The sequence below is a fragment of the Lissotriton helveticus genome, chromosome 6 (assembly GCF_964261635.1).
Source record: "Lissotriton helveticus chromosome 6, aLisHel1.1, whole genome shotgun sequence".
NCBI lineage: Eukaryota > Metazoa > Chordata > Amphibia > Caudata > Salamandridae > Lissotriton > Lissotriton helveticus.
The window spans coordinates 1103350818-1103366932 of record NC_136067.1 but is presented as its reverse complement, the minus strand read 5'-3'; the positions used below and the strand labels follow the sequence as shown (position 1 = coordinate 1103366932).

Genomic DNA, 16115 nt, shown 5'->3' with positions numbered 1-16115 from the left:
TCACTGCACCATCCCAGCTCAGAACCTGGCTACATGCAAATTAGTCTGTTCCTGTCCCAGTGCATGATGGGAACAGGGCAAACCAAACTACCAAGCCAATTCTTATACTGGGAAGGAAACAAGCTACCGGGGACCGGTTTCTGGCTTTTCAGCCTCGTCGGCCCGGCTTGCTTGAATCCTGATGGTGCAATGAGCAAGGGACTCACATCTGAGTATACCCTTCCACGCTTATGGTGGACAAAATGATTCAGAAAAGGGGGTGGTGTTGAACAGAGTGTCTGAATTAAGCAGACCACTCTTACCCAGTCCAAAGATCAGGGCTTGATCCATCACCGTTTTTTAGCTCACTGCACCATCCCAGCTCAGAACCTGGCTACATGCAAATTAGTCTGTTCCTGTCCCAGTGCATGATGGGAACAGGGCAAACCAAACTACCAAGCCAATTCTTATACTGGGATTCTGAATCGTTTTTGGCCACTATAGGTGTGGCAGGGTATACTCAGACATGAGTCCCTTGCTCACTGCTCCATCAGGATTCAAGCAAGCCGGGCCGACGAGGCTGAAATGCCAGAAACCGGTCCCCGGTAGCTTGTATCCTTTCTGGTGAAGAATTGGCTTGGTAGTTTGGTCTGCCCTGTTCCCATGATGCACTGGGCCAGGGACAGACTAATTTGCATATAGCCAGGTTCTGAGCTGGGATGGGGCAGTGAGCTAAATAACGGTGATGGATCAAGCCCTGATCTTTGGACTGGGTAAGAGTGGTCTGCTTAATTCAGACACTCTGTTCATCACCACCCCCTTTTCTGAATCCCAGCCAACTACAGGCCGATCAGCCTCATAGATGTACCCTAAAAACTCTTTTCCCGCCTTCTCCTGGACCATCTTCTTGACTGGATGGAGGACAATGCGATCCTTAGTTCCCTCCAGGCGGGCTTCAGGAAAAACACGTCCACCATGGACCAGATGTTCCGCCTCGTCCTATCCCATCTTGACAATGTCAGGGACAACGACGCACCCTTGTTGGCAGGCAGGAGGGTCCCGGCTATTATGTTTGCCGCTGATACCCTCCTGCTTTCCAAATCCCCGATGGGGATCCCACGGATACTAGATGGGTTTGGGGATTTCTGCAGAGCGCATGGCCTGGAGATCAACACTGAGAAAAGCAAATTCATGGTATTTAACCCCCCCCCATTACAACTAGGCCCAATCCTATACTGGGTTCCACAAGGCTGGAAAGGGTCAGAACGTTCCAGTATTTGGGGGTAACTTTACACGAAAACCTATCATGGGGTCCGCAGATAGCGAGATCCCATTTAAAGTTGGCCCAAATGTTGGGGGCAATCCTGAAGGTTGCGAACACATCAACCTTTAGACCCATTAGTCCAGCCTTGGGGATGTATAAAAACCCAAGCCAAATCAGCCGTATCCTATGGTGGTGAGTTGTGGGGTCACAAAGCTGGGTCAGAACTTGTTAAGGTAGTGTATAATTTCCTCAGACGCCTCTTGGTTCTTCCCCAAGGTAAACCCCTGCTACCTTTGAGATTAGATCTGGGGCTCCCGTCAATAGGGGATGATCTGGCACTAAAACCACTGAGGTTTGGGCACAGGCTGTGGTCCACTGGTGAACTTGCCCACTATAGGGAAGATCTCAAGCATGTCCTGCACCTTAACCAGCGTGACAGAATTCCGTGGCTGGCATACATCAAACGGGAATTCTATCGCTTGGGACTTCCAGAGTCGTGGGAGGTTCCTGAAAGAGGTTGCCAAGGGGTGCCACGCAAGAGGCTAGCGGAAATATTCAAGGAGAAAAGTCTAGTTTCCCTGGTGTGTGCATTCAAAGTCGGCACTCTAACTGAACAACTCTTGGACACCAAAAATTCTTTTTATTTTGAAGGTTTTATGGATATTATATCTCCTATTCTGGCAAGGAAACTCTTCATTCAATGGGGGCTAGGCACCCTGCCCCTTAAAACTTTCACTTGCAAATGGACAGCGGTGGATGATAAAATCTGTCCTGGGTGCAGTAAGAATGAGGAGGACGAAGAACACGTGTTGTTTTTTTGCCCTGCCTACTCTAGACCGAGGAAATATTGGCTAGTGCCACTGAGTAGGAATTTGGGCATTAGAAACTATTTACATTCATACAGAGTTCTGAACACAAGTACCCTGCACTATATCGTTTTTGCAGTTGCCAAGTTTCTAATGGCTATGTGGCAGATAAGGGGAAAAATATTAAAAGCTTGATCTTATGTTAAACGTGTTAGGATCTGTAATGTAATAGAGTTAATTGCCTCCTCATGCCTAGATCCTACAGGGAATTGAACTAGTTGTGTAATGTACCTTGCCTTGTTTTTATTCCATGATTGATGTGTTTTAAATGTTTTTAATGACTCTTTTATGGTCTCAAATTCCCGAAATAAAGAATTTTTGGATTGGTATTTCAGTTTCCAACACTTGTAGTTCTCTAGTTAGTGTCATACGGGCACCGTTTACTGCCTGTATGACCTGCCCGCGCAGGAAACCTTTAGGGCGTCCCATTCTATGCCGGCATGTGTGGCCGTTCCCTCATTAGTTTGGAAGTATGAGGTCATGGATTGCGATATGGTGGCACTCAGGGCAGAATCTCCGAGTGCCTCCAAAGGGAGGCACCAAGTTGGTATGATGGGTTTGGGCGCACCCCAGGTCAATTGAATCTCCAGGGGGCTGTGATCAGATATCGAGCAAGCTAGATAATAAGCATGGGCTACATGTGACAATGCCATCTCTGTGCAGTAAATGGCGTTTATGCTGTGTACAGGTCATGGAGAGTGGAGTAGTGTGAATATATATACGGTCTATGAGATGTTTTGTGCACCAGCCATAAAACAACTGCATCTGTGTGGCCCAGGTGGCCATATTGTGTGCAAGCCTAATAGCCTGAGCTCCAGGTAGAGGTGGGTGGGAACGATCCAGGACTAGGTTGAGTACGCCATTATAGCCGCCCCCTCCTGTAAGTAGGGACCGAAGGGTTCCTGAGAAGTGCTGGAGTTATGTCTGAAGAAATGTGGATTGCCCTGAGTTAGGCGTGTACAGGGAGACCAGGGATAGAGGGCAACCATTTAGGGAACCTTCCAATATCGCAAAGCGGCCCTGGGGGTCAACGCACCTATGCATTATCTGAAGTGGAGTGCCGGGTGCCACCTATATCAGGGCTCCTCTGGTGTAGCCAGAGTAAGTCGTGCCAATTGCCGTGCCAATCCATTGTTTACTAAGCGACTGCAGGGTTTTCTGTGTTAAGTTAGTCTCTTGAAGTAAGGCTATGGCAATTTTATATCTACATAAATATTGGTACACTTTGTGCCACTTGACACAACCGGCTAGGCAGCGCACATTCCAGGTCAACAGTAAATAATTATTCCCTTGCATCTATAGGTATGAAAAAGAGTAACAGTAGATATGCATTCCCCACATGTGTCACAATTTCAATAACATATGAAGGACAATTCTGCAACCCAGCGTAGCATGCAGGAGTAAATTATGGACTGGCATTCTGTGGCACATCAGAAACCATACTCCCGCCGCCCCAGGCCTAATTGCCAAAGGGAAAGAGGCCATAAGCACTTGTATTCAAACTTAATAAACTAAGGAAAAAAGAGAATATAAAATCACAGAACTCAAGATAAGTCTATAACAGTCACTTATTGTGTGTGGGGCGTGTGGATTCTTGCTCGTTCTCACCATCTTCTCCATGACCACCATAGTAGATTATTCGTTAGAAGGCCGATCAGGGGTCAATGAGATCCTAAATCCAGCGGTTACTTCCTATTTGAGGACAGTGCTCCATTAGTGCGAGTCGCACATTTCCGGTGAGTCTCAATGTCATGGTTTACCCTAGTTCATATGAAGTTTGCGGAGTATACAGTGGGGCCGTCGTTCAGTATCAACCGTTGCTGTGAGTCCAATAGGGAGTATTCCTGCTCCAGGGAGGGCTCCGTTTCTAAATCTGAGCAGAGGGGGGAAGCGGCAGCACCATGCTTTTCGGCATGTATAAGGGCTTGGTTCCTTTCTTGCACTGCTTGGGCTTTTGTGGGGCGCTGTCCTTGACTAGGGTCGCGGCGTCCAGGATCTGTGGCATTTTTCCATTGTTGTTGTGGTCCCATATAAGTTACAGTTTTAGGCTTCATGTGATAATCCTTAAAATGTGCCATTGTACACCTGCCACTACAATGAAGGGGTGATAAATTGAAATAACAACCTGCCTTCCCCTTAATGTGATGTTTTGGGTGGGTGAATAAGGGAACTCCTAGCAAATTAATCCTAGGTGGCAGTTCACCATATATGTTATTTTATTTTAAATTAAGTGCAGCTGTGGCAGCTGCAGGTAAAAGCAGTGGGCCGGCTTGGGGGGATTTCGAGAGACGACCACAAGGGAAAATTAATTATTTATTTAATTTCGCCTTGTGGTCGTCTCTTGAAATCCCCCCTCCCAGCGGCCCCACCGCTTTTACCTGCAACGGCTGCGGCTGATTAAGTGTAAATCCCCGCTATTACTATGAAGCAACATGTTTAAATGTTGTTTTGCATATAAAGTTCCCAACCCCTTCAAGAGAATCAAACAAGGGCCAATGCCCCTCTCATCTAGGGTCAGGGACTCACTGAGCCCACAATAATGGGCTACTCTCAAAGTGATAAACCAACTTGACCAAGGCTATGCTGCGGAAAAGAAAAGTAGACTTGTTCTTCTCGGAACAGAGAAAAAAACATATCCAGCAACTAAACTCTACACAAATGATAGGAGTGATTCAGGGACGGTCTTGTATGTTTTACAATTTGTGATACCAAAGGATATCAATCTGTCTTTTACAATATCTCACACGACAGTCTGTGAATGCATTTGCGGAATCAACTTTGTGGTGCTGTTCCCCTATGCAAATCCCTGGATTTTGCATATTGTTGACCTTTGACAATTAGAGTATTCTCCATCCCATCAATGAAAATATAACAATTTTCTACCGTGGAATTAACACACCCTATAAGCTAAAAATACGCTATCCGTCAAAGTGACATAGCTACCCCTCCTCTTCCAAAAGTGGCATAGCTGACCTTTTTGTGACAGTCAGTCACACTCACAGTCATTAACACCCATGCTCTGCCATACTTTAATAAGCATAGCCTTAAGCTCCTACTTCACATATTAGGCCTACAGTCCAAGCACTAGCAGGCAGGTGCATGGAAAGGGGAGATCATGCCTCATTGATGTCATGAGAAGTCAATTAGGCAAGTCAATCGGCACCACAGCCTACCTGAATTCCATGTAAGTTGTTTGAACTAACATATTACTGGCCCTGAAGCAATAACAAGAGTTTAATTACAATTCATTTTTTTCATTTACAAAAGCAAAGGAAGAAAGAAAGCTAGAAAATGGCGATCCAACCTTGCAAAAATAATCCTACAGCACTAAGAAAAGAAACATGCACATTATATACCAGTGATATGGACTTATCCTACACCAAAAAGAGCAACCAAAGACCTAAAGGCGGTATATGGTGGCCCCAGTCCCAAGCCAAGGCCATCAGACTGGTCTGACGTACATCTCTCATCTCCTAGCAGAGATGTACTGTTTTTTTTACCATCATGCGACCCACATTTTCCTCACAGTTGCAGCAATCCCTGAAAGTTGAAGAAAGTGTTTTCTGTCAATTCCCAGGGTTTAGCAGACAGTTTGTAAAACAATGAGTTAGCATAATAAGGGCACCCAAAAGTAAGAATTCCATGTGATGTCTCCCCTCTAAGGTAGGGCCTACCTGTTTTAATAACTCAGTCAGCTAAGAATTAATCCACAGTGGCATTTGAAGAAAAATCATTAAACAACCCCTCCTCAAAACGGCCGAAGCTACCCATAATTTCTGGGTCATCCAAACTACTCTAACAGGCAGTATCTGTTGGCCTCTCATTACAGGAATGTAAGAGCTGAGATTGAATAGCGTTCTGAATAATCTTAGCTCTTAGAGAGGTTTCAATATAGCCGGAGCAACTCCAAGCAATCCTTGTTCCTACAGCAGTGTCGCAAGAGGCGTGACCACGCAATGTCAGTTCCATATGCCTCAAGAGATTAATCATTTCCAGAGCAGTCGCCCTACAAATTTGAGATATATTCAGTATCAGCCGGAAGTAAATCAAGTTCCCCAATTCTTCCGAGCCCAAAACACCCCCCACCTTTGTAGCCTATACTAGCTCCCCGTCAAGAAAAGATGCCACTTCAAGCTGCTCACACATGCCTACAAAGCCCTCCATAACATGGGACCTAAATACCTGAACAACCCTCAGACCTTCCACCAACCCACCAGACACCTACGTTCTGACACTTTGTCTTTTGCCACACACGCCTGCATCCTTCGTACCCAAACCGGTGGACATTCCTTCTCCCACCTTGCAGCCAAAGCCTGGAATAACCTCCCTATCCTCCTCTTAACATCTACCTCCCTCGCTGGTTTCAGAAGAAGACTCAAGATCTGGTTGTTCGAGTATCTCCACCGCATGCTAGCGCCTGGTTACCCCTCAGGGTGATTAGCGCGCTCTATAAATCTTAATTGATCTTGAGGATCCAACTGAGTTAGCAGCCTGAACACATACAGCCTGGTCAACTTTTTTTCTTTATAATTTCTCCTAAGTATTGTAATGCCTCAATTTATTGTCATAATCCCTATGCCGCCTAGTTAGTTTTCAGAAATAAGCATGTGAAAGTCTCCAAAACCAGAGCAAAGCACAATATAACAGTCAGCTCTGTTTAGTTCTCTCAGTTTTAGCAATTGTGCTGAGATTGCTTCAGATTTAGATTCTAGTACTGGGAATGTGGATTGTAATTTTATCCATTGTATATAGGGTTAGCCAAAACCAAAACTTCATGAGTCTTCAGTGAGAGAGAATAAGCGAGTGGGAGGGACAGACACAATGAGAGAGAGATGGAAGCAAGTTCAGGAACAGTGATCACTAAAGCATGTTGCTTGAACCCAATCTTTTAAGACGTCCTACCCTATGTGGAATGAACTAAGTGCAACAAAACTCTCTCAAGTGTTTGAAGCTAGATTTATTATTTTAGAACTTAAAAGACTTATTTTTAGTCGCATATAAAAAAGATTTTTAAAAAACAGTTCCTAATCCTGCGTAGGTTTAACTGGTGCTGTATCTGTATCCTTCATACTCTAGGCTTTTGGAGCTGATGTGCAGTTTAATTTGATTATTAGTTAGAATTCCCCCTTCAAGAAGGCTGCTTGCGAGCCACTGATAGAGTGAGGATTTAAGACTTTTCAGCCCAAAGTAATAATGATGTGTCTTCTCTGTGTCAGGACTTCCATAACACTACTATCACTAAGGAGAATGTGATAACCTGTTGTTCATGGCTAAAGAGAACAGAGCTCGAAGATTTCTTCACTACGTTTCTTGGGCTCCCTGGTAACCCGGTCAAAACGGGAACCATCTAAGTGTTGCTACAATACACCTCAATGCCAAACAAGCAAGATATCAGTTTCTTGCTGGATAGACAGTAAAGAAAGCTAAATCCTTTGAAGGCAAACAGCGAGTGCACCTTAAAGTTGTGGAATGTTAGCAAGACTTTCATTACTTACTCTTGGATTCCCACTCCAAGTTCTTGAATCTTCTTCTCAATTACAGTTTCAACTTCACTTTTTTCAACTGAATACTCCACAAAGAAAGCTTCCAAAATAAAGGCTACAAAGATGCTGGACAAAAAGCAAAAACAGAGGTTAATGAAAATATTAGACAGTCTTCTGCAAGCATTACAAGCATTGCTTATCATCACCTTTGCATTGCGATGGCCCTTGCAATACCAGATTCCAAAACGTGCACAGTAAGTACAATGTATCTGCTTATGCTAGAAGTTGTTGAGTTTGGGGTATTGTCGGTGTACATCAATACACCTCAAGTATCATATCTCACCCCCTTTTAGACAAGGAGACTTATTTAGAGTTTGGTAGACAGTATTCTCTGTCAATACGTGGCAGATCTCCCATTCGCTTTAATTAGAGTGTCATTGACTATATTATGGTGTACTGTAATAAGGTGGCTGGGACAACTGCCATGTTTTTGATCGATTACCCTTGAGTACCCGGTCCGTCAAACCCTAGATAAGGCCCATAGTCTCCTAAGCGCACCAATGGAGACGTTTGAAGAGTTGGTGCACCATAAAATGAAAATTCATGAAAAGTATAAATATTTGCTTGGTTCTTTGGCAACGTGCAGCATCTAGGTTTTGTAATGAAAAGGCAATCACTTGTGTCATATGACAGTAAGAGACAGAGGGCAGATATTCCCAGTCAGTTTCTTCTTTATAGTTCTAGCAATCAATGAATGTTAGATTCACAATCAAATCCAGGACACCATTCGAAATTTGGGAACATTCCTTCTCCTCACAACTAGAAATCACATCCCGATGTTCACCTATGATGAATACTCAGTCATCTTAGACATAGTTATCATTGGCCAACAGCTGGTAAAGAAAGCCCCTCTGAAGCATATTGTCACACCTCAGTAAATTTTATGATAATGAACAAAATTAACAGGTCCCTTTACACCTCATTTAGGGCAATATGTGGAGGTGGGTCCTGCCTATTTCGCAAGTTGTTCCAGCTTTTACCATCAGGAAGGAATTAAATTTACTCCCACTGAATCTAGAGGAAGCTACAGTTTTGCTCAGTCTTTTGCAAGTATCCAGCATTGAAGGGTACCTTAGCTTTATCACTCAATTTGTTTTCTAACAGAACAACAACAATTTGGGTTTGGAGGTTGTTGAGAAAGCTTTTATCAACAGGAGTCCTTGAAGGTTGTATTGTTCTATTACGTCTTCATGTTTGAATAAACCGTATTTGGAAATGGGAAAGAACAAGCTCATGAGTAGTTAAATGGGTTGCCAGTGACCTCCCACTGCATGATGATGGAATGTGCTGAAGGTGTTGTACGAATATGCTGAAGCTGAGCTTGGGAATAGAAGATGCGACGTAGTACCCAGATGCAAGTGTTTTAGGTTTCCCCTTCCATCCCTGTGGAATCCCTCCCAGATAATGATTTGAATGTGGAGTAATTTATTGGAACCACATAAAGGGAGGAAACAGCAGCTGGTAAGGAAAGTACACAAAATACTCTCTAGCAGTGGTATGCTAATTTTCTTCATTAGTACACTCTTGTGTTATTCATTGGTCCCAACCTGCACACCCCTGTAACGTCCCTAAATGTGTCCCTGAACCTTGCCTCCTCATATTCGAGGAAAAAAGAAGGACCGAAGAGCCGTTATAGTTTCATCCCTACATTACAACACACCCAGAAGCGTTGCATGCACTTAGTGTTCATTATTGGGAGTCAATGGGTATTGAGCCCTGAGACGTTTTATGTGTGGAAAAACTAATAAAGCTACACTCTTAAAATAAATGTTTTTTTAAGTGGGATAATGTTCTAACATTTTCAATAACAGAGTAAAGCGAGAAAAGACAACTACATAATTCAAAACATTATGGCATACCATCACCTACACTGCCCACCCTGTATAGCACAAATGGCTATTTAAGAAGGCAGACACATTGAATTGTCCCAAATATATAAAAGGTATGAGGTGACTAATGCAAAAAGGTTTACTAAATAGATGTGCAATAAGAAAGATATCTTTACTATTTTCCCCAAATAAATGTTCAGCTGTTCTTGGCTAAACATGGTATCCTGGGTCTACATGTGCATTTCCACATGTAAAATAATAGATTATCTTCCATAGGTATCCATTTATGACCAATATGTGATTTTTTAAAACAACTCAATGTTTGTGGAACACTAAACTTACTTTATAATTATGATGACCACCACAACATGAAAGGCAATGAAATACAGCTTTGCAGCAGGGTGGGTTACTAACGCAAATCCACTGGCAATAAGTAGGATGTTAAGGAAAAGTAGACAGTAGACAATAAAACATAGGTATGCATCTATTACAAATAATTTCATAATGACAAGTAAGAATTGCGTTCTTTTTTTATAACTTTACACAATGTGGCACCCATATAATTGTTTTTCATACAAAGACAAGAAAAGAAACATTACAAGTTTATAAACATAGGAAACAATATTTTTCACAGTATCATCACATACAATTATTAAACATAGATTTACAATTTGTAGCACAAGAACTATTTCCATAGTAACACAGAAACAAAACCACGCATGGTCACTAGTAAAAATCTCTTTTCACTTCCTATCATCACCAACCTTCATTAAAAGGAACACATTGACAAAGTAATGAGTAATCTCCTTGTCAGAAAGATCACCTCTTAAGACTTTATTAGCTTAGCCATCTCCAGGTCTGCTTACATAGAGCAATGGGAATGTGAGTTTGTGTGCATGAAAATATTACTGAAGCAAATTAACTCTTTCCAGACTTAGGGAGGGGATGTAGCCTTAAAGCTAGATCGGTCGACTTCCAAGCTGGGGAACAGTGTTCGAGTCTCGGCAACGACGCTCAACATACTGTGATTCTGGGCAAATCACTTAAACTCCCTGTGCCTAACAAAAATTAATGTGTCCATCGGTAATGAAACTGGTGCTCATGTAAAGTGCTCTGATACTCGATTTCTCGGGTCTAGTTCATGCTATATAAAACTCTAAAAAACAGACTTGTATCCTCTAGGCTGGGACGATTTTAGAAAGTGTTGTAAAATGAATAGATTGATGAACAGAATTTTACTGGCTTTTTTAATCCATTGAGGCCAGCCAAATTATTATGGTATTGTGAGATCAACATGCATAACAGCACCTTTCCTTCACAATACAAATGTAAATACTTACAAGTGTGACAGGTGGATAGGTACGTAAGTTATCTTCACATGTTTCAAACAAAAAGAAATGTGATATGTTACAAGACACATAAAAATCCCCAAAGCCATTCATTGAACAGTCAAACAGAAATTCAGTACATCAGTGTCAGGACATTTGCGTTATCCTGAACTATGATAACTGTTGTGAAACACCACACTTCAGTAATACGTTGTTATTTAGCAAAAAAATATTTTCAATCTTAAAAATATCGTCTCAAACACTTAACCACTACTACACAATATATAACACACCTTATTAATTTCTAACTCACCTCTGTAGTTGGTAATGCAGATTTTGAATTTCACAAACGCATGCAATATTTTCTTTCTCAGACAATAAATGTATAATTCTAGACTCTCATCAAGAATACAACCAGTAATGGCAACATTCCCCTCTCTTTCTGCACAGATACATGTACATAACAAATAAAAATCTTTCCTTCATTATTTCAAATTGCAAAACACAATCCTATTGGTTACTCCAGTCAAATAACTTTATTCGGTATGTTTGTACAAAACCATCAAAGTATACAAAGAATAAAAACATTGTCGAATCACAAGTTAAAAAATATAAAAACAAGTACAGTTTCGAATAGGTTATTGAAAGGGGCGATAGAAATAGACAGTCAAATATACTTCAAAATACATTAAGAGACAGATGTGGGTACATAAGGTGCATATTCTACAAGACAACTCATAATAAAGTACAATCTATGATAAAAGCTTCTGTCGTATTTTCCAGAAAGCAAATAAAAAGGGACTGACAGAAAAAACTACTGGTTCAGATATATCTGTTAAAATTCTGTACGCTATCTGATGCTGCCTAGCTCCTAAATTGAAGCAGGTTGGTCTTATCCACCTCCTGCGTATCTGCTGGAATCTAGGACAGAAAAACAAAACGTGTTCTTCAGTTTCTCTAACTGTAATGCAGGCAGGACATCAATCCAATACTAGACTAACCGCCTCCTTGCCAGGAAATTTTAGGAGCAGATTGCCGTATCTGAATTTCAAGTATGAACTTTTTGCAAGAGGGGGAGAGATTCGGTCCAGAAAGGGTTCAAATTGTGTGCATGACTTTACAGCTAGGAATTTGGATGTTAACTGGCCGCTGGTCAGATTATTGGTAGAGTTATTGCCCACCACCTCCCAATATCTGGCTTTTAATCTCAATAAGTCATCCCTTGTGGCCCTGTCCGGATTTTCCCACAGGTCCCTCATACTTAATGTTTTGCACCAGTCTGCGATATGTTTAAACCATGGTAAGCTTTTTGCACCATTAATCATCATAACCTCCCGTAAAGAATTTCGATAATCAATGAGTTGGGGGCTTATCCATAGGCGCAGCCAATAGGTTATGGGTTTCAGAGCAGCCAAGTCCCCAATTCTCTTCAACCCAAGATCACAGAAAAGGGGAATGAGAGGAGTTGTAATCGGTTCCGAAGTGAGAGATCTAACAAAAGTGTTTTCGCAAGTTTTTAACTGATTAACGGAGGTGTAGCCCCAAATCTCAACTCCGTACAGGGCTCCGCTTTGGGCTTTTGCACCGTAGATTTTCAGTGCTGGGGATAAGGGTTGAGTGTAGATTTGGACCTTTGGCATAGGGTTAAGCAACTCTTGCTTAGTTGGTATTCTCAATTGAGTGACTCACTCAAACCTATGCCTAGATATTCAAAGTTTTTAACCTGCTCCAGGGGCTCATGTGTAATCCTGATCTCCCGAAGGCCACACCGTACTTTCGCAAACACCATATATTTTGTCTTGGAAGTGTTGAGTTCCAATCTCCGATCTTTACAAAATTCTAAGAATCTATCCAATAATACTTGCATATTAACCCTCTCTAACTCTCTTCTAAAATGCCCCAAACTGTTTTTCTTATTTTGTGGATTCGACACTCCCCCACACTGCCACATCGCCATACAGCCCCGAACCCTTACAACAATTCAGAAGCCTATTTCTAATAGTAATACTGCAAATTGTAAAGAACACACTTTTTCTAGACATACTACTCATTTTGAAAAATTAACTTCAATAGCTTACCAGTTGTAATTAATTTTGCATTTCATATTTTAATACCACAGTTATTTCTACACCTCACCCAATCACCTTTTCGCCAATTTCCATACCAACAGTTTCTGCAACATTCAACGGAAGGCTGCAGGTCAGAAGTTCACCAAATTTCATACCAACAGTTTCTGGAACATTCAACGCCACATGCAGGTCATACGCAGGTCTGGACTGGCTACCGGGCAGTTGTGTGTACTGCGAGCAGGGGGATGATTTCGTTGATGGGGACCTGTGTGTGCAAAACAATTTTTTTTTGCTTTTTTTTTATTTCAAAGCGCACGTAGGTCCCCATCAACGAAATAAGCCCACACCACAGAGAAATTAGCCCCCAGCTCGGCAGCACACCCAACTGCCGGGTAGCCAGTCCAGCCCTGGTCATACGTTCACCATACTTCATCCTAACAGTTTCTGGGACATTCAACAGCAGGTGCAGGTCACAAGTTCAACATTATCTTGAGTTAAGAACAGTACCTTCCAAATGCAAGTAGCAGGTGTGGTTGCGCTCCGCACGTCTGATTGTATCCTATGTACTGTACGTTTCAAACATTTTTTATTAACCAATCAGAAACCTACTTTTTCACCCTAGTTTGCACTACACAATGTTCTTCATCACCTAATCAGTTATCGTTTTCTCAAAAACAAAAGCTTCTTCTCCACCTTTCAACATATCTCTTATTCTACCAACTGACCACATGAGCTACAGACATCTTTTGATTCCTTCCAGCCATACCTTCAAAATGCTGGTATGGATCATAGGACACAGCTATGTTTTCTATTGCAAAAGGTATGCTGAGCACAGATGTATTGATAAAGACCTAGATTTACAAAATGTGGACATTAAATGGTTTGCACAGGGAGGATTAAGTGGCACCAATTGCTGTCTTTGGTTAAAACCTCTTTGAATCTCCAACCCCCTGACCTCATGATTGTGCCCTGTGGTGGCAATGACCTAGGCACATTGACTGGGGTAGGTTTGGAAATGTTCATGAAGGATACCTTTGCACAATTGATGTTGCTTTTGCCTCAAACTGTCTTTGTATACTCCAATATAAGCCAAAGACAGAAGTGGAAATGGTCAAATCAATTCTGTCCTCAGATTGAGAAAGCTAGGGAGAATGTAAATAAAGCTATGTCTGCATACCTCAGAGATAATAGAATGGGGTTCATTTACAACAACAACATACGTTTTGATATGGATGGCATGTACAGAAGTGATGGAGTTCATCCGCAATTACATGTACCTCCAACAAACTTGCAATGAAAACAAAGGCTCTTTTTAGAGCCACCCTATAACTCAGTAACACAGGTTCCTGCTGCCCTTGCAGTGCAGGAGGCACCCAGGCTCCAGGGGGCCTCCTCAGCACAGTGATTTGGCCGGAGAGCACCTGATTGAGTCGAGAGGGGGCCCCTCCTCGTTATGTTATGTGTTAAGTATTGGTGTTTCTTAAGCGCATATATCACCCTGAGGTCTCAAAGCGCTAGCCGAACTCAGAAAATGAGATGGGAAGAAAAAAGAGGGGGAACAAACTGAAGAGAAGATGGTCTCAAAATAGCCAGATTTTAAGAGATTTACAGAACTTTGTGTGGTCAATCTCTGTGCGGAGATAAAGAGGGAGTGTGTTCCACAAAGTGGGAGCAAGACAGGAGACCGATCTGCCACCGTTCCTAGCGGTGCGGATTTTCGGAATAGTTAGAAGATGTTTATTGGCAGATCGGAGGGTTCTGGAGGGCTGGTACCTTTTCAATTTGTTGGTCAGATAGTGGGGGCTGTGTCCACTAAGGGTTCTGTGCACTAGACAATTAATCTTGAAAATGATCCATTTTTCTGATTGGGAGCCAGTGAAGGGCTTTCAGACTAGGTGCCGAGGGGGAACAGGGTGGAAGATTTAGTACTTATCTGGCTTCCGTGTTGTGAAGGACCTGAAGTTTTGTTAGGTGCTCTTCATTTATAGAGTCCAAAAGGGCATTGCCATAATCCAGACGGCTGACGATTAATCCTTGCACCAGTGGAATGCAAGATAACAATGGGACCCATTTAAAAATCATACGGTGACTACGCATTAGCCCATACCAGATGCAAGCCACGTGATTGACATGGTCCGATATAGACAGTTGATTGTCAATCAGCACTCCTAGGTAGCAGACTGCCGCCTTAGGTGAAGGACATATGCCTAGATTTGGGGACCACCAGTCGCTTTACTACAACGTTTGTGCACTGCCGAAGAGAATGATTTCTGTTTTACTGGCGTTGAGTTGAAAATGATTGTTTAACATCCAGCAGTGTATGTCAGACATGCACTGCCTGAATCTGTATTTGGTGTTGGTTAGGTCTGGTCCAAAAGTGATTAACAGCTGAGTGTCGTCAGCATTTGACACTGTGTCGAAACCATGGGATTTAATTACATTGGCTAAAGGTGATACATACAGATTGAAGAGTGAAGGGCTCAAAATGGAGCCCTGGGGGACACCCTTGTCTATGAGTTGGCTGCTGGAGGTGAATGTGCCCAATTGAACTTTGGAAGTACGATCGGTCAGTTAGCTCCTGAGCCAGTTTAGTGCTGTGTTGGTTCACTAACTGTGTGGGGGAAAAGGCTATGAATGTTGTTGATTTTATCCACAAAGAAAAATGATGAAGTCTGTGTTGGCTGACAAGAGGAGGGGTTGGTAAATAACTTTAGTATTTTGTACAAATCTTTGTGGGAGTTAGAAGCTTGATTTATTCTGTCCCCTAAGTAGTTTTTTTTATGTCGGTTGCAATATGGTCAAGATAGCGCCTGTGTGTGGATTTCTAGTGCTGTCTATCTACGGCGCTTTTTGAGTGTCTCCACTTGCGTTCAGCCTTCCTAGCGTCTAGTTTGTCGGCTTTTAAGTCTATAGTGAACCAGGGTGATAATTTATGGGGGCAATTGACTTTCTTTCTGGGAGCAATTCGGTCTACAGTCCGACTGATTGCTGCCTCATTCGGATTGTCCAATTCAGATAAGGGAGGGGAGGTAAAATGTTGGGAAAAAGAAGCCAAGTTAACTTTGTTCCATGACCTACTTAGCGTTGGTTCTTTCTGGGAGTTATTCCGGATCTGGGTTACCTGTACGTGAAATTATAGTATATAGTGATTAAACCAGAGGACCGGGATCGGGGACTCGACCTTGATGTGAGACGAGTTGGTGAATAAGAGGACTAGAGTGTGGCCAGCAGCGTAGG

The 16115-nt window shown here is 42.4% G+C and overlaps 1 protein-coding gene across 1 annotated transcript in view; it reads right to left on the bottom strand.

Moving 5' to 3' along the window:
- The window catches only part of LOC144761652 (two pore calcium channel protein 1-like), a 603295-nt gene that overhangs the window by 32072 nt on the left and 555108 nt on the right, over positions 1-16115 (bottom strand). The window contains exons 16-17 of the mRNA XM_078646942.1: positions 9824-9914; positions 7605-7718 (exon numbers count right to left, since the gene is read on the bottom strand). Of these exons, the coding sequence (XP_078503068.1) occupies positions 7605-7718; positions 9824-9914 (205 nt within the window). The remainder of the gene's footprint in view (positions 1-7604; positions 7719-9823; positions 9915-16115) is intronic.